This window comes from Marmota marmota, unplaced genomic scaffold, assembly GCF_001458135.2.
Source record: "Marmota marmota marmota unplaced genomic scaffold, marMar, whole genome shotgun sequence".
Lineage (NCBI taxonomy): Eukaryota > Metazoa > Chordata > Mammalia > Rodentia > Sciuridae > Marmota > Marmota marmota.
In genome coordinates, this window is record NW_025999960.1 from 16,794,944 (window position 1) to 16,813,096 (window position 18,153).

At 38.5% G+C, this 18,153-nt stretch overlaps 1 protein-coding gene and 1 long non-coding RNA gene across 6 annotated transcripts in view; one reads left to right on the forward strand and one right to left on the reverse strand.

Annotated features, from left to right (window-relative positions):
* Positions 1–5: 5 nt before the first annotated feature.
* Positions 6–18,153, reverse strand: part of Slc11a2 (solute carrier family 11 member 2) — a 36,120-nt gene continuing 17,972 nt past the window's right edge. For 4 of the 5 annotated variants that reach the window (XM_048802733.1, XM_015493355.2, XM_048802735.1 and 1 more), the window contains exons 7-17: positions 17,632–17,702; positions 17,460–17,527; positions 15,990–16,145; positions 15,220–15,378; positions 14,131–14,217; positions 13,056–13,175; positions 12,772–12,921; positions 12,206–12,279; positions 11,471–11,624; positions 9,876–9,929; positions 6–4,698 (exon numbers count right to left, since the gene is read on the reverse strand). In XM_048802733.1, coding sequence (XP_048658690.1) covers positions 4,621–4,698; positions 9,876–9,929; positions 11,471–11,624; positions 12,206–12,279; positions 12,772–12,921; positions 13,056–13,175; positions 14,131–14,217; positions 15,220–15,378; positions 15,990–16,145; positions 17,460–17,527; positions 17,632–17,702 — 1,171 coding nt within the window. In that variant the 3' untranslated portion in view covers positions 6–4,620. The remainder of the gene's footprint in view (positions 4,699–9,875; positions 9,930–11,470; positions 11,625–12,205; positions 12,280–12,771; positions 12,922–13,055; positions 13,176–14,130; positions 14,218–15,219; positions 15,379–15,989; positions 16,146–17,459; positions 17,528–17,631; positions 17,703–18,153) is intronic. The other variant, XM_048802736.1, reaches the window with a different exon arrangement.
* LOC125616674 lies at positions 11,864–13,443 on the forward strand. The gene is made up of 3 exons (XR_007347414.1): positions 11,864–11,999; positions 13,303–13,307; positions 13,413–13,443. It is a non-coding gene; the product is annotated as an uncharacterized LOC125616674 (long non-coding RNA).

The window sequence follows — 18,153 nt, forward strand, 5'->3', positions numbered from 1 at the left end:
CAAGAGGCTTTGGAAAACTTTTATTATGAAGAATGAATTTTCTTTGAAAAACTATTATGAAAAATGAAACTGCAGAAACATCAGAAAGAATTCTCATAACCTTTGTATATTATTTCCAAAGCTTTAATAAGTTGATTTCCAGATCAACAGTCATAGTCACTTTATTGATATATATATATATATATATGGATTAAACAAACCCAGGGGCACTCGATCTCTGAGCTATATTTCCAGCCCTTCTTATTTATATATATATATATTGTGGTTTTCTTGTTTGTTTGTTTGTTTGGCATTGGGAGTCAAACCCAGGGTCTTATATATGCTAGACAAGTGCTCTATCACTGAACCACAACCACAGTCCCAGGCCTGAAAATATATTTTTAATCAGGCCACTAGAAAGAATATACCCTCTTGGTATACATTCAGCATTTAGAACAGATTAACTGTGCTTTATTAGAAACTGGCCTTTCTTACAAAACCCAAAAGCTTCCCTAATTTTCAGACAAGAAAAGGAATATATTTGTTGCTTTAAAAAAGCAGTGCTAAGTAGCCATGTTGCCAGGTGCAGTATTGCACACCTGTAATCCCAGTTACTTGGGAGGCTGAGGTAAGAGGATCCAAGTTCAAGGCCAGCCTGGGCAATTTAGCAAAACCCTGTCTTAAAGTAAAAAATTTAAAAAGAGCCGGGGATGTAGCTCAGTGATAGAGTCCCTGGGTTCAATCCCCAGTACCAAACAGACAGACAGACAGACAGACACACACACACACACACACACACACACGAGTAGCTATGCATGTGAACACCTACATAGGATAAAAGAGAAAAGTTAGAAAGAACACAGGATGTTCATTTATCCACTACATCTTGGGTAAAGGAGAGAGTCATATCAGGAAGACCCTATAAACAAATCCTATATGTTTGAATTTGCAAAAAAGAGAGAGGACTACTTTCGTTGGCTACTGGAACCCTGATGCCTTACTACTGAACTACTTCCTAAGCCTGGTTATGCTTAGCAAGACATTTAAAGTGTGCATGTGTGTAGTACTATGGACTGAGCCCAGGGCCTCATGCATGCTAGGAAAATGGCAATCTACCACAAAACTACATCCCCAGCTCTTTTCATTTTTTATTTTGAGACAAGATCTAAGTTGCCACGCTGACCTCAAACTTTCATTCCTCTTACCTCAGCCTCCCAACTCACTGGAATTATATGCTTTCCTTTTATATCAGGGTGACAGTTATGTAGAAATAGCTGCTCAGTAACAATTACTTAATTGGTCTTTTCCTGACATTCATTTGTTACACTTTAAATTGTATATATTAATATCTGGATGTTGTAGTTTGAATAGGGCTCGAGTATGTCCCCCCAACGGTTCAATGTGTTGGAAATTTGGTCCCCAGTGTGGTAATATTTAGAGGTGGTGGGACATTTTTTATTTTTTAAAGTACTAGGCTTTATCTTATTCTCTTTTTGAGGTACTATGGATTAAACCCAGGGGCACTCGATCTCTGAGCTATATTCCCAGCCCTTCTTATTTATTTAAACTTGCCATGACTGGCCTTGAACTTGTGATACTCCTGTCTCAGCCTCTTGAGTTGCTGGGATTACATGCAGCAGGTGGTGGGACTTTTAAGACGTGGGGCCTGGGAATTTATTACATTACCAGGGACACTGTATTTGGAGGTGATAAATGGAGATCTCATGAGACTGAGTTAGTTCTCATGAGAGCAGACTATTATAAAAGAGGGAGCTTGACTCTTAAATTGCTCTGTCTGGCTTTTTGTCAACCTATGGGAGCTCTCCCTATCATACATGCTCTCACCATGATACATCTACCACATGACATAGTAAAGAGGGTCCTCATCAAAGTTGAGCCAATGACAACATCCTGCTTTTGAATCTCCAGAACTGAGTGCTAAATAAACTTCTTTTCTTTATAAAGTATCCAACCTTATGTATTTTCTTAAACTAATAGAAAGCAGACTAACACTGGATAAGCACACTATCTGTAGAAATTTAAAGTTGTAAATCATGAATTAAAGAATGATTAAATGTTCTTAATTGCCAAAAAGCTTACCCAAGACTCACTCTAGGTATCAATCTCCTCTATTGGTTTTAGTGTGATTCGGTTTACTTTGTTATCAAATTTTCTGATTATGGGAGCTATGACACCTCTGGGTAAATATTTACAAAGTTTTACATACTCAACTCTGTTCTAGTAACATACAGTTAAAGGATGGAGAAGAGTTACAAAAGCTGGGCACAGTGGCACATGCCTGTAATCTCAGTAGCTCAGGAGGCTGAGGCAGGAGGATCGTGAGTTCAAAGCCAGCCTCAGCAACTTTGTAAGGCCCTAAGCAATTTAGTGAGGCCCTGTTTCTAAATAAAATATTTAAGGGCTGGGATGTGGTTCAGTGGTTGAGAGCCCCTGGGTTCAATCCCCAGTACTTTAAAAAAAAAAAAAAAAAAAAGAGCTACAGAACTCCCCAGAGTATTTAACCTCAGTTTAACCAACCACCTCACCTTTCTATGAGTTAAAATCAGGATGTTCATCTAGAGTTCCTATCTGTATGAAACACAGATAAGTTTTTCAGTATAAAAACACTGAAACTTCAAATTTTCAAGTGAGAACTTGTAATTCATGTTAATTCACTCTCAATTTTAAGATCTGAAGGACACTAACCTAGGCTGCAGTGTTGCTGCTCTTTTCTGAACTCTCAAGAGCCCCTGAAGTAGAAATGAGGGAATTTTAAAGAGTCATTTAAGAAAACTCCCTGATGCTTAGAAGGCCAAACCATTATAATGTAGGTAGGCGATGTATGGATTAAAAAAGAAAGAGAAAGAAAAACCAAAAAAGGTAATAAGTTTTTATGGTTTTGTTTTGATTTGTTGTGGTACTTGGGATTAAACCCAGGGGCACTCTATTACCAAGCTGCATCCTCAATTTGAGACAGAGAGTTTTCCTAAGATGCTGGCCTCAAACTTACAATATTCTTGCCTCAGCCTCCTGAGTAGCACCATCAAGCCCAGCAGGTAATAAGTTTTAAAATAAGGCAGAGAGGTCACACATTTCACTTTAATGCTGAAGAGGAAAGTAAAGTTCAAAGTCACACAAAGGCTGCAGGGTTTGCAGATTCAACCTTGGAAATCAGAAGGAAATAATGAGTGATATCTGGGGTATATGCCACCCTGGGGTATATGGCATTGGAAAAAAGATAGCTGCCATTCAGTTCTAGCCAAGTGCACTTCCATGCAGGAATGTGGGCCCAGTGTGGCATATCTTCTGACTCTCCAATCAGATAATTATGATAAAACTTTTATTTATATATGTATGCATGTAAGCATGCTGGATAAAATCAAACCCAGGGCTTTGTGCATGCTAGACAAGCACTCTACCAATGAGCTATATCCCTAGCCCAAATTTAAATCAAAGAACTTTTTCATTATAAAAATTTTAAGAAAGAAAATTAATAGTATCAGGGATCAAAAAAATTTACTAACTACATGTCAGCAGGCAGTTTGTGATAATGTAGACTAATTTTCCAAATCCCAGTCTAGTAGTAATCTCATACTTCTTGGTACAAATATCTTATAAAGAAATGCTTAGCATTCCCTAGGACATTCAACAAAATAAATATTAGCTACTCCTAGAAACAGACTTTGGACCTAGAAATGGTATTTGGAGTATTAATTGGAAAAGTGGAAAGAAAAGACATTGTAGAATTATACAAATATTAGAAAGAATATTAATACTTTGATTGTGTTGTGTCAGGACTTAGAAGAGTGAAATGCTATTAGTTTCTTCTTTTTCTACCTAAAACTCAAATGCTAGAATAGGCTGAGTTACACTACAGTGTGGGAAAACAATTGATTATCACTTAAAATATGGTTTCTAAATTTGTTACTACATATTAAGCAGGTTGACAAATAACATTGTATCCCTGGTTTGATAACTATAAAAAATTTCAAGAAAAATGATAACAAAGACAATACTAATTACAAAGTATGCAGGTAACCAGGGTTAAATAAGATCACCAAATAGAAGAAATGATTTCTTTAGAAATGATGGTTAATATTAGTAGATACCAAGTATGTGATGTGGCTGATTACAATCAAAGTAAAATGTAACTGGCATTGTAAAGTATCACTTTATAAGACAGTCAATTGGATCAGTTCATTGTGAGAAAAAGAACATTTCCTTTCCCTTCTCACTTGTGATCCAAAGATGTAATTTACCTGAAGAATGTTTTTTTTTTAAAAAAAAATACAAAATATCTATTAGTTTTATATAACATTAAAATCTTACCCAAACTGATGTTCAGGTTTACATAAATATATATAGATATATATTTTTTAAATCCCAGAAGTCAAGACACACCCCATAGGGGTATGTGGCCAGCACAGGTAATCATTTAACTCTGGCTATTGTTTGTTGTGAGGTGGGTGGGTCGATGACCTAAATTTATAGTTGTCAGTTTTTAATCCCATTCCCATGAGGAAATCTTTGCCTTTGTTCAAATGAACAAAACTCACCTCCAAACTAACAGAGGTATGTTAAGACAGCTGGCACAATAGGGCTTAGAGAAAATGGTTCTTATACAGTCTCTCAGGCTGTTAGTCATCTTGACATAAGGGAGTCAGCATCCACGGTGTTTAGAAGGTAGAGTTCAGGCTGAGCTGTCAATCCCAGGTGGTACTAAGGACAAAAAGGTGAAAGAGAATTAGACTGATTTTCAAGTAGTTAAATAATGAAATGGGTATTTAAGTACCTATAGTCAGCATATTAATTTAAACCTTTTTTAGTACTGCTATGTTTTTCTTTCAGAAAAGACATAGCTAACGCATGATTTCTGATATTTAAAATGATAGAGCTGCTGAGATAGGTAAGGATAAAGATAGTGCCAATGCCCTCAGTAAAAGAGGCACACTGCCCCACGTTGGGACTTCAGACTAGGATGAGAGCAAACATGCACTGTTTTGTATTTTCATTCTGTATGTATTGGAAATCAGATTTCAAACTGTCTAACTCCTGAGCATTGTAATCCTGACCCCATTATCCTTTGACACCCAAACAGAGAAAAGCCTTTTACTTAAAAAGATAATGTAATGACAGACAAGATAACCTATGGGTCTCAAATCTTTGCCAAACTGAATAAGAGTCATCTCAGCTGCTTTTTTTTCTCCCCAGTAACAGGGGTTAAACCCAAGGGCACTCTGCCACTCTCCCAAGGCCTTTTTATTTTTTAATTTTTAAAATTTTGAGACAGGGGTTGGGGTTGTGGCTCAGTGGTAGAGCACTTGCCTAGCATGTATGAGGCACTGGGTTCGATTCCCGGCACCACATAAAAATAAAAACAAATAAATAAAGTATTGTGTCCATTTGCAACTAAAAAAAAATATTTTAAAAACAAAATTTGAGGCAGGTGTGTGCCACCATGACCAGCTTTCACCTCAGCTGCTTTTAAACATTTCCACACCCCACTAGTACAGAACTGAATCCAGATGATTTGTGTTGAGATCTGGGAAGTTATAGTTTTTCTTCACTCTTTTTCTTTCCCCTGAATATAACTTGAGACAGTCACTGAGTCTCACTTTAGCCTTCGGTTATTACTCAGGACTTCAGGAACGTCACTGCCCTGGACCAACAGCCTGTAAGTTAAATGCAGAATGCAGACTATAAATAGAAAGAATTATTGCTATTACAGGATAGAGGAAAAGGCCCTGGAGTTGGCATCAAGCCCAAACTCCATCTCTTCCTATGATGCTAGTCATGTAATGTATCCTTCTGGAGCCTTATTCTACTGATTGGTAGAATGGAAATAAGTGTTACATTGGAAAATGACAAGTACAGTAATATCCTTTCTCATACTACTCTATTTTAATAAATATACACAAATTTCACATTACTAATTGCCCTGTATAACCTCACAGGAGTCATCACAATGAAGGTGAAAAGATGACATACACCAGATGGTGCCGAGCACTGAGCCATTCTCAACTAGTGGGCTAGGAAGATGCTGGATGACCCTGGCCTTAGGGCAGGAAAACAGTTCTTCAGACCAGCTTGCTTCCTCACTTTAGTGCTTTATATCACAAGTTTCACTAACTACCAGCAATTGTCAAGACACATTGACAATTCATTGAAGCCTTTCCCAAAGACAGTGGGCTTCCTCAAAATGCAGTAAGCAAGGGCTGCATTTATAGTTCAATGACACCATACATCTCTTAGATGACTTAGAACTCCTTCACTGAAGATTGTCATGTGGTTATGAGACATTGAGAAATGGGGCTCAGTGGCACAAGAATAGGCTAAAATGGTGACAGATAACGTGAATGAGTCAACCTATTATTAGGTTTTAGCTATTATCAGTTTAAGACTACAAAAGGCCCTGACCATTTTCTAAGCCTGCCCAAAGCATTCAAACTTACTTCTTAAAATTTAACACAGGGACTGGGGCTGGGGCTCAGAGGTAATGTGCTTGCCTAGCATGCATGAGACACTGGGTTCAATCCTCAGCACCACATAGACATAAATAAAGGTATTGTGTCTATCTACAACTAAAAAAATTCTAAAAAAATTAGCACAGCCAAAGTCTACCAGTTGGCAACTTCTGATCTAAATCATATTCAAGCATTAATCAGAGTATCAAGCAAATGATTTGATGAGTTGGTGTTGCTAAACAAAACTTGGTGTCTTAATCCAGTATGAATAGTACACTATAATACAAGATGGTTTGAGATGAACATGTGGGCTCTGACATTAAAAGAGAAACTGCCCACTGCCCATTTACTAGCAATGTCATACAGGTGAGTTACTTTTGGCTTTTCATTTGCCTCATTTATATAGAAGTTAATCCTCTTTGTTATAAGGTTTGAATGAGACAACGCAAATGCTCAAACCAGAACTAGCACATGGTAATAATTTAGCCATTCTTACATTCAATTCATACGCTAAAGTGCTGGGCAAGACTAATATGCTTAGATTCATTTGTCTTAACAATGAAGAGGCAAAAGTATTCTGAAGGGCAGAGTTAGAGGAAATATCTCAAATTGGGGTCTTCAAATTGTTTTGTATCCTATTAGTTCTGAATAAACCAAAATTAAGAACAGAGAACTAAGTGAAGGACACCAATATGGAGAAATTCTACAGGATTACTTAGGGTATCCAACTCCTATAAGAAGGCAGGGATAGCTTTAAACACAAAGGAAAAATGAAGTTCTAATGACACTCTTGGGATAAATCAAGTGCTGACTTAGATTCCAGAAGTTTGTTATGCCTGAGCTTTGCCTTTAACAAAGGGTGCCAATATTTCCATTTATGTCAGAGCTGCCAAAAATGTCCATGTTTACACGGTACTGAGGATTAGAACCCAGGGGCATTCTACCACAGAGCTATGCTTTGAGCCTTTTTTCTTTTTTAATATTTATCTTTTAGTTGTAGTTGTCAATATTTTTATTTTATTTTTACGTGGTGCTGAGGATAGAACCCAGGGCCTTGCACGTGCTAGGCAAGCGCTCTACCACTGAGCCACAACCCCAGCCCTACTCTGAGCCCTTTTTAAATTTTTCATTTTGAGATAAGGTCTAAGTTGCCCAAATTTATAATCCTCAAACTTGTTACCTCAAACTTGCAATCCTCCTGCTTTAGCCTCCTCAGTAGCTAGAATTACACACATGCACTATCATGTTTGATTTGACAATCCAGTTTTTATTTTGTGTGTGTGTGTGTGTGTGTGTGTGTGATGTTGGGGATCAAACCCAGGACCTCTTGCATGCGAGTAGGCACTTTACCACTAAGTCACATCCCCAGCCTTCTCATTTGTTTCTAATCTAATTTTGGTTTCTTTCCTCATACTAATTTTTGGTGGCAGCAAATACAGAATGTAAAACTACTTAAATGGCAAGACAAGACTAAAAAGAGACAAATATTTACCTTATAATACAGAAAGGTAGGATTAAACTTCAAGTTTAAATATGGTAAAGGTGTGACTTTTAGATATAGCCAAACAATCTACAAGCCCAAATTTGTAATCCTAGATGTGTAAACAGAAATTAGTGTCTTGGTGAAAACTAGCCAGTCATCTTTTTTTTTTTTTTTTTTTCCTTCAGTAATGGAGATTGAACCCAGCTGTGCTCTACCACTGACTTACATCCACAGCCCTTTTATATTTTTATTTTGAGACAATGTCTCGCTAAATTGCCAAGGCTGGCCTCAAACTTGTAGTTCTACTGTTGAAACCTCTTGAGTTACTGGGATCACCGATATGTGTTACTGTGCCCAGCTCTAAACCCAACCTTTTGGTGACTAAATCCATTTAATGTCTCTATCCCTTCAAAGAGAGAAGCACTAAGTTGTATGGGTTTAGTGTGTCATTCCAGATGGTAACTAATATTTCAGTATTTCTATATCAAAGTTGTTGAGACCCCATTAATAAAATATTTCAAGATTTAAAAAAAAGCAAACAATAACCAGGAAAACAAATTGGAAAAGGAAAAAAAATTTTAATTACAAATCAAGTTCACATATTGTTAAATGGGTACTAAAAGTTTGGTTTTAACCACTTCTAACATCACTAGCTCATAGAACCTCACAGGAGCCAAATTTAAACTTTTTCACCATGCCTATTAATTTCCAGCATATTGTAGCAGTACAATTATTTCATTTATGGACATTTAAGTCACATTTAAGGACAATAAGAACCACTTTGAAAAAGTACAATTGTATATCCTTAAACATTCCACAAAAACATACTGCCAAAAATAAAAATGCACATGCTGGCATTGGAGGACTTAAATTTCTACACATTGGTTATAACACTCAAAGTACTGGTTGAAGTATACCTTCTCTCTGTGAGGACAGAATGAATTAAGATACTGTTTCTGATGCTGTAAACAGTATAATCATAGCACTATAAAATACAATTTAACTGGGAAGAAACATTCGATCATTATAAGTCGAATAATAATATTAGCTTTTGCCTGGATTCCTAAATGTTTATAAATTTAAGACTGGCTGGACCCTCCAGGCCCAGAGCAAAGGCAAATGTTACTATACAACCTTTACAAGGAGATATATATATATATATATATATATATATATATATATATATCATATCATTTTGGATTTTTCCTACTGCAGCCAAATAATAGCTTAACATGTCAGATCTTGATATTGTCAGAATAACTTTAGGACCAGTTTGGAGAATGATGGTAGTAGGGGAAGAGGGCAGGTATGAGGGGGAACAGTTAGTGGAACGGTCATCTGTGATTCTTTACTGCATTACCGCAGGGGCAAAGAAAAATGACANAATTGAAAGGATATGCATAAAAGTATTTCTCAGCCTCTCAAATCCATTATCTTCTGATAAACAAAACTTACAAAACTACCACATCTGTACTTGGTATTATGAAAAATTCTACTATATTTCTAACTTTTTAAAAAACATAAAAGCTGGTTTAGAATCATGCATGAGAATTTTCTTTCAAAAGGCTAAAATAAACTGGCTCTTGGGTAGCTACTTAAGAATTTAGTGTTGGAATGACAGCAGCAAATATTAACTTTTCAAAGATCCTACCTAATCCAGTTCTTAGATCTCAGGTAGGATGTCAGAAAGGGAAACAAACAAACAACATTAACAAACAAACAACAAAAAAAAAAAACCTTCATCTTTCAAATAAACATGAAACAAAGGCTTTTCCAACCAGAATTTGAGTCTGTGCAACAGCACATACTTGTGGCTATGTTCACACAGTAAACCATAGAAACACACTGGCTCTGATGGCTACCTGCGGAAGACAGACAGACTGATCCAGTGTTTATTTAGTATAGTCACTGGTGGCTTCTTCAGTCAACAGGACTTTAGAGATGCTTACCGTGTGACCACAGTCCAGGAAGGACATGCCCAATGCAATCAAACATTGCCAACCCTAGAAGATAAAACACAATCATCATTCACCAGGCTCTGTGAAAAACCCTCTCACCCAGCATGACTGCTCATAAGGTTCTGCTCCAATGCAACTGATCCCTTCCTTAAACATCCAACTTTGTCCACCTTGGGGATTTCTACAACTAAGGTTGCCCAACTAACTCTCCCAACCCCATGCCCCCTTCAAAACTTCCTGGAATCTGCCTTCCTCAACAAGTTTGTCCTGCTATTTAAATATTGAGTTCTCTCTGTTCCTTCTGCTCTGTCTGTGGCTTATGTCTCTAACCCTGATGACCACTTTGTTTCAGTCTCCTGCAACTCCCCACCATAAGGAATGGGAAGAATAACTGACAAAGACAATGGCATAGTCTTCTGAGCTTCTCCGTGAAGTTCTATTTGGGAGATAAACAGCAGAAATCTTCACCTTGGAAAATGGAACTTCAACAATCACACTAGCAGTCTCACATTGACTAAGGACAATTCAGCAGCTTCATACACAATTTATATGAAGGAAGGATTCCCCTGACTAATAAGGAAATCTTCAAAGCAACTGCAGTCAAGGATATATTCAATTACTTAGATTTCCTAGATCCTAGGGTCACAATAACCCTTGTTTGAGGTTTATTTGGAAAGGAAAGAGAATGGATATTCCAATCTAAGACACACTTTTCCAATATTCACTAATGTTGTTTTTTCAGTCAGATACCTAACCTGTGGCAAACACTGGCATGAAGAATAGGTTAATGTTCTAGAGATCAATAGCACATCTCCAGCCTCCATTTTTAACCATTTCTGTAGCAGAAATGGCAAAAATCCTGCTGCTTCTTATTCCCAACCCTCGTGTTTTCCAGAGACACCTGTTTAAACTAGGGAGGTAGATTTTTTGTTATTGCTATAACTATAGCAATTTTCACTAATATTAGCAATGTTAAAGATCAGGAAAACAGAATACATAATTTCATGTTCCCAAGACAACTACAATTATCATTTTTACAGAATTTACTCCAGACTTTAAAAAAAATTTTTGGATAATTTGGGTACAAATAATTTTGCATTCTTTTTGCATTGTTGCTATAGTTTTATAACCAGGATTTTCCAGATAACTCCAGAATAATTCAAAGGGAGAATACTATTTACTTACTTCCTTAAACAGTAAGTAGTAGAGCGGTGCCAAGCCATGAGCCTATCTGTATCCCACCCCAGTGCTCTAAATCTCACTGCTCAGTCCCCTTCAATTCCATCTTCTACTACTCTCCACTCTATATACTGCTACCTTTTTTTAATTTTCTCAAACATTACTACACCCTCTTTTTTAAAATTAAGAAGACTATAAACAAGTGTTAGAAACAGAATAATGCTAGCCCTGAGGAACCAAAGTAAATAAAATGATTAGAAATATAAATAGCTGATTATTAAACTACCTCAATGACCAGGAGGCAGAGTGCCTTGTGCTCTTTAGGGTCTATTCATTTCTGAATGTCAGGTAGCCGACTTCTACCATCCCAGATACCCATGCCCCTGCCTCATCAAGACTGTACTTACCAAGTAGAACACAAACCCCAGATAAGCCACACTGATCACAGCCGCCACGACATACAACACAATGTGCCCTAGTTCCTGGACATAAACCACTACAAAGTACATGTTGATAGAAGACACAATAAGGACCAAGATCCCACCAGCAATCCTCCAGCCTCTGTGAAAGAATCAACACAGTCACTGGTGGAAAAATTCAGTCTGGCCATAGACAGAAAAGGAATTGGCATTTTGAGGGGTAAACAGGGCAAGAGTTAGAGTCACTGCAAAAGGAACTGAAAAATAGTTCTTACTATGTCCCAGATTTGCTTAAATAAGTCAGACAATTATAGGAAGAAGGAAAGAAAAAAGTACTATTAAGTAAACCCTAATATTTAAGACTATAGAAAAGTAACAAAGCTTAGAAATACAAAGAGCCATCTGAGGAGAGTCCTTTGAAATGCAACAATTCATTTCAAATATTCCATATCCACTTAAGGTATACATAAAAGGCATTAACTTATGCCTTACTAAGATCAGTGGCTAAAGCTGAAGAGTTAAAGCCCCAAAACTGAACTAAAAAAGGGTTTTCTTGCCTTTACTATATTTATATTCTCCATTTTCTAAGCCAAAGAGGAAGCAGATAGCAATCACCTCTCAAAGCATAGAGTTCCCCTATATAACTCATTTCTCAGTGAACTATTGATGCCCTTCTCCCACATATCAGCATCCTCATGGTAGAAGTAGGATGAGTACACTCACATTCCATTGGAAAAGTCATTCATTACTGGCCGCAAGCTTGTGAATGTGAGAATGGGTATGAGAGCAAAAGGAAGCTGGAAAACAGAACAGTACAGTTAGTGCAAGGAAAATATAAAACAGGCCTCTCTTACTTCACGAGAAATAGTTATAACTATCAACCCGACATGCTTCAAAAATTGTTGAAATCTGCCAAGTTGTCATTAACCTAGCATGAATGATGATCTAAGTGTCTTTACAAATACTGCATCTGACTTGTCTTATTAACATACATATGACATACCACCATGTCCCATAGTTCACTTAATGCTTGCTAGATTAATGAACTACAATTTTGTGTTCCATATTTAAGTATATAGTTCAATTCCCACTCAATAGGACTGAAAAACAAAACCATTCCTAAAACCTACTTAGATGGCAATATTTCATATACATTTTCTGCATTACAAGACCCAGGCCTCTTTCTTCATCTCCATTTCCCCACTAAACCCAACACAAGGCTTGCTACACTAGGGCAGTATTTAATATTATCTGACTATGTGGGATGAGTTTCCCCAGACCCTGCTCACCTGTAAGCTCTGCAGAACATTCAGGAAGTCATTCATCCCTGTTAGATGCTCTACATCTTGGAAGACAGCAACAAGCAGAGTGGGGATGATAGCAATAGAGCGTGTCAGAATCACTCGAGCAAAACGTGACCATTTTAGGTTTAGGAATCCCTGAAAGAAAACACAGGAATAGGATAACAGGCTGGACCAGGAAGAAGAAAAAGGGGGGTTATGGAGAGACCTTAGAAGGGACCAAGAAATATCTAAGGATTAGTCGTCTCCCTCTGTTCAACAGCAGCACATACCTCCATGACAAACTGACCAGAATAGGTTCCTGTCATGGTGGAGCTCTGTCCAGCAGCCAAGATCCCCACTGCCCAGATGTAGAGTGCAGCAGGCCCGAAGTAACATCCCAGTACAACACCCTGGGACAGGCAAGGGAGAAGATATGCCTGTGTCAGTCATCTGCTTAGAAAACACCCAAAACACCATTTCTCTGTGACATTTCTCCCTCTTCTTTGCCAAGAATCACCTCACTAGAAACTATGCTAGGCACTGTCCCAAAAGTAGGCTCAGGTCTTGATCTGATTCTAGAGGCTTTCAGTCTCAACAATTGCTGGATGGTCCTTCATTCCTCAGTCTACTCTCTTCACTTCTCTAAGCGTCTGAAGTCTTGATCTCCATCTACCATCTTAAATTCTGAAAAAACATAAGCCTAACCACATTTCCCAAATTGTTCTCCTTAACACACTCTTCTAGAAAATGGCAAAAGTGCAGGAACAAGTCAAATAAATATGGGAGATGCTGTATACTATATATTCAACTCTTGGAAGGTCACAAAGGGACCACTTAATGGGACAGAAATCCCCTATAAATAAGAAAAAAAGGGGGTTACGGAGAGACCTTAGAAGGGACATTTTCTTTATTCCTTTTTTAAAAAACTGTATTGGGGATTAAACTCAGGGCACACAACCATTGAGCAACATTCCCAGTTTTATTTTAAGATAGGGTCTCGCTAAGTTGCCCAGCCTGGCCTTGCAATCCACCTGTGGTAGCCTCCCATGCCACTGGGATTACAGGCATGTACTACCACGCCTGACTACATTTTTTTATAGTCACCCCAATTAACATCCTGTAAAAGAATGTACTATTACTATGAGTTTGGGAACAGCTGGCATACAGTCCACCTTTTTCAACTGATCCTCTATTCCTTCCCATGTAATCCAAAATGTTTGTCTGGCATCTGGACCTTTAAAATAAATGATACTCCAGGGGAGATAAACCTGCTCAGAAATGAAGTGAAGTCACTAAGACCAGAAAATATGCTGAGAAGATTGAGCCACAAACAAAGAAAAAAAAACATAACCTCCAGAGGCTTACCCCTTTGTAGATATCCACAGCCAGAGTTGAATTATCTTCAGGGAAAAGGCCAGCATGGGGACTGCTGCTATTTTTACACACATCAACCTAGAACCCAAAAATGTTTAAGAGCAACTTTTATTTCACAGGCCAGGACCAGATGAGAAAAGCTCTCCAACACATCACATACATGTCCTCTCAAGAGGCAGCTAGAAGACTGGGGTTGTAGCTCTGTGACAGAGCACTTGCCTAGCATGTGTGAGGCACTGGGTTGAATCCTTGGCACCATAAAAAATAGATAAATAGATGGATAGATAGACAAAGGTATTGTGGCCCATCTACAACTAAATAAAATAATAATAATAATAATACACAGCTGGAGAAAAAAAACCCTGGATACAGGTGGTGATGGGGACAGAGACAGGCTGTACTCTTACTTGGGATCCTCCTCCACAATTTTTCCACATTCCACACTTTCAAAGAGCATGTCATCAAAGTCTTTACTGAGTTAGAACAGATATGGCAATATATAAACACTGGGGCATTTTAATGAGGACTAGAGGAGAGGCCCTCAAGAAGGCTTCAAACATGAAAGGACACCCAGGACAGGAAGCCCTTAGTCAAAGCAAAGCCAGCAGTCAGAGGTCTTGCTGGCAGGAAATAAATGAGGGTCAAAACTACATAGGCAGTCAGAAATCTGGACACAGAATTCAAAATGACAAAACAAAGCCTATCCTGGTCACACTTTCTGTTTCCTGTTTGACAACTCTTCCCAAGCTGACATCTCAAATGGCAAGACGGACCAGCAAGCAGGCAGAAATTAATAGGAAACAAAAGGGAATAACAAAGAGCTGAAGAGACTGAAGCCACCTACATGACAGCTGAGGCCAGCTTCCTTCCCAGACAAAAGTGAGAACAGATGGGTCCAGGCTTCTTCAGCCACCACACTATAGGCTGACTGGTGCACAGTGACTGGGGTTGTGGAGTATAGCATGGGGGCCAAAGAACCATTTTCCTGGACTCTTGAGTCAATGTTGTATTTCCCTAACCCCATTCCAGTCTGCATTTTGCCCTAAAACTCAAGACCACCCCTGACCCAGGCTTACTTACCACCTGCTCATTGGTTTTCCCAAAAAATGCTTCAGCAAAGACTGAGACGACAAAGACGTTGATGATGAAGGAAACAAAGAGGGCAATGCAGGATTCAACGAAAAAGTACTTGTTGGCTTCTCGGACTTCCTGCTTATTGGCCCGGTTTACCTGTCTAGACTAGGGAGATAACAGCAGCATTCATTTATGGAGCACATGGAAATGAGTTTCTTGGGAGTATTTCAGGACTTTGGATATCAGTCCTGAAATGTCAGCAGAGAGATTCAGAGGGCAAACAACTGACTAGATGAAATGGGGGAGACCCAAGACTTACCTATATCCTAGTTCACTAAGCAATTAAAAACTCCATTCCCTTGGAAAGCACTGTGCATTTTCCAAATAGGGACCAGTGACTAAGTACTACTGACTCTGAGATATTGTGGCAGGAAGGACCACCGACCTACAAAAACAGGCTGATTTGGGTCCTAAAAATGTACAACCTGACTTATAAAGATCTCTGAAATCGTCCAGCAAAAGATTGCATAAGATTAACTGATAAAGTATGATTGGGCACCATTACTGCTGACTGCAAGGTCACTTAGCCCTGGAGATTTAAACAAGGTCACTTAGCCCTGGAGATAAAAACACAGCCCAAGAACATGCAGTTTATAAACTTCCAGCCTTGCTCCTTCAGGATTCTAGGAATTGCAAGCTAAGTTCTGTCCCTTGTAATAAAGGAAAAGATCTCATTAACTATCCAGATGGGCAATGACATAAGGGCTTTTGCTCACCTTGACTAAGGCAGAATGTAGGTACATGTTGTGTGGCATAATGACAGCTCCCACGATGCCCACAGCCTGTTCAATCTGCGGGGTCTTACAGCCAGAACAAGATGGCACGAACATGCCCTTGAGAACCTGGCTCTGGCTGGGTTTCACTGTAATATACTACATATCAACATAACAATTATTAGCCTTCATGAAACATGACACAGGAGCATAACATAGTACTAGGGAGCTCGTGGTATCCTTTTCTCCTTGCAACACCTTCTACAATAATCATCTAAAACAGTGAAGGATACAGATCCTCAAAAAACTAAGCAACAGCTAAAAACACTGGCACATGCCTTAGTTCCCAGATATTTGGGAGGCTAAGGCAAGAAGATTAGTTTAGTTCAGAAGTTAGAAGCCAGCTTTGGCAACATAGTGAGACCTATCTCCTTAAAAACAAAAACAAGGGGCTGGGGTTGTGTTTCAGTGGTAGAGCGCTCGCTTCGCATGTGCGAGACCCTGGGTTCAATCAAATAAAAAAGTGAAATAAAGGTATTGTGTCCAACTATAACTAAAAAATATTAACAAAAAAACAGAGGGGAAGTGAATGAGCACAGCATGCTTACCTAGGATGTGCAAGGCCCTGGATTCCCAACACACACACACACACACACACACACAAATACCAAGCAACAAATGAGGCTTACTGCCAGGGAATCAGGGAATTCAAGACTAGAGTCTCTAGAAATTCAATTCTTGATTATTAACACTTATGATGTGTCTGTTCACTTACATTAACTTAAAAATCACCTATTTCTGGCACAGTGTATAGTCAAAGTCTCATTCATAAAAATTTCTCATACATCCTTTTCCCAGATTCAGCATTTTTCTTGGAAACTTTAGGCCAAACTGCATAATCAACTCATAGATTAGATACAGTTTTTAAAGTTTAGCCAGGCCAGTAAGCAACAACTAGACAGAGAAAAGTGCTATTAATGCAAATAATGGTACTGACTTCTAAGAATATCTGATTGGGGCACAAAATAAACCAAGAAATATTCACTGTATCACCTATAATTCATTAACTCTTTGGATACAAAGAAAATTTAAGCTGAAATTAATATAAACTGAATAAACAAAAACAGAACCACTTTTGGCTAGCAATAAGAATAACCATGCAAACCCCTCCCTAACCCTCTCCAAGGCTGTTCTATTGTCAGGATGGCCAATTTGGCACCAGGGAGCCTATTCTGGAAAATTCTATAGCATCTCGTCATTTTGGACTAGGAATCTCTCAAGGCCTTCCTGCACATGGATATTGACTATAGATTATATTCCTTCAAAATAAATAGCCCAGGGCTGAACTGGCTTTTTGTTGAAACATGCAATACCATTAAACCATCCTAGCAGTGTTACTGTCTTTTACAGTGAAAGACTAGACACAAAACAAAACCTGTTTTAAAAAACTAATGACGAGCATGTAACACTTGCCTCATATCCAAATGTGAGGGCCATAACTGTGATGAGAAAGCCAAAAAATGCTTCTAGCTTCCGCAAGCCTAAAGGGGAAATGCAGCAGTGAGCTCAAAGAAGGCACTTCCCCAGCAGCCATGTAATGGAAAGTGGCTCCTTTGATTGCCACCCTCATTCCCACTCGCCTTACCATATTTGTCCAAAAAGAGAAAAACAAAAGTATCTGCGATGGTGATGAGAACTCCACCCCACAGGGGAACCCTAGGTTAGAGATCAGAAATGGAGATTAAAGGAAAGAAACATTGAAAAACACCTTCCTCCCACTGATACGGAACACCTAAAAGAAGCTAGGATGTAGGGGAGGAGGGACAGTGTCAGGGAGCCAGGCCTTGGATAGTTGAGGATCAGAGCACTAACTTAAGCATGTTCACTCATGTACTGAGACAGATTTTTTTGGTCAGGAATCTGTAAAGCATAGGTCTTATCCTCAACGAGCTCACTATCTGTGGGATAAAATGATATACAAATAAACAATCAAAATACAAAATACCACAGACTCTATAATAGAAGTATGCATAACCCACCATGGGAACAGAAGACTGCTGGGGGAGAGGAGGGTGGTTCCAGAAAGGCTCCACAAAAGTAATAATACTTCAGTTGAATCTTGAAAATTGAAAATGAGTTGGGTTTTCATTTTTGCCTTTACTTTGAA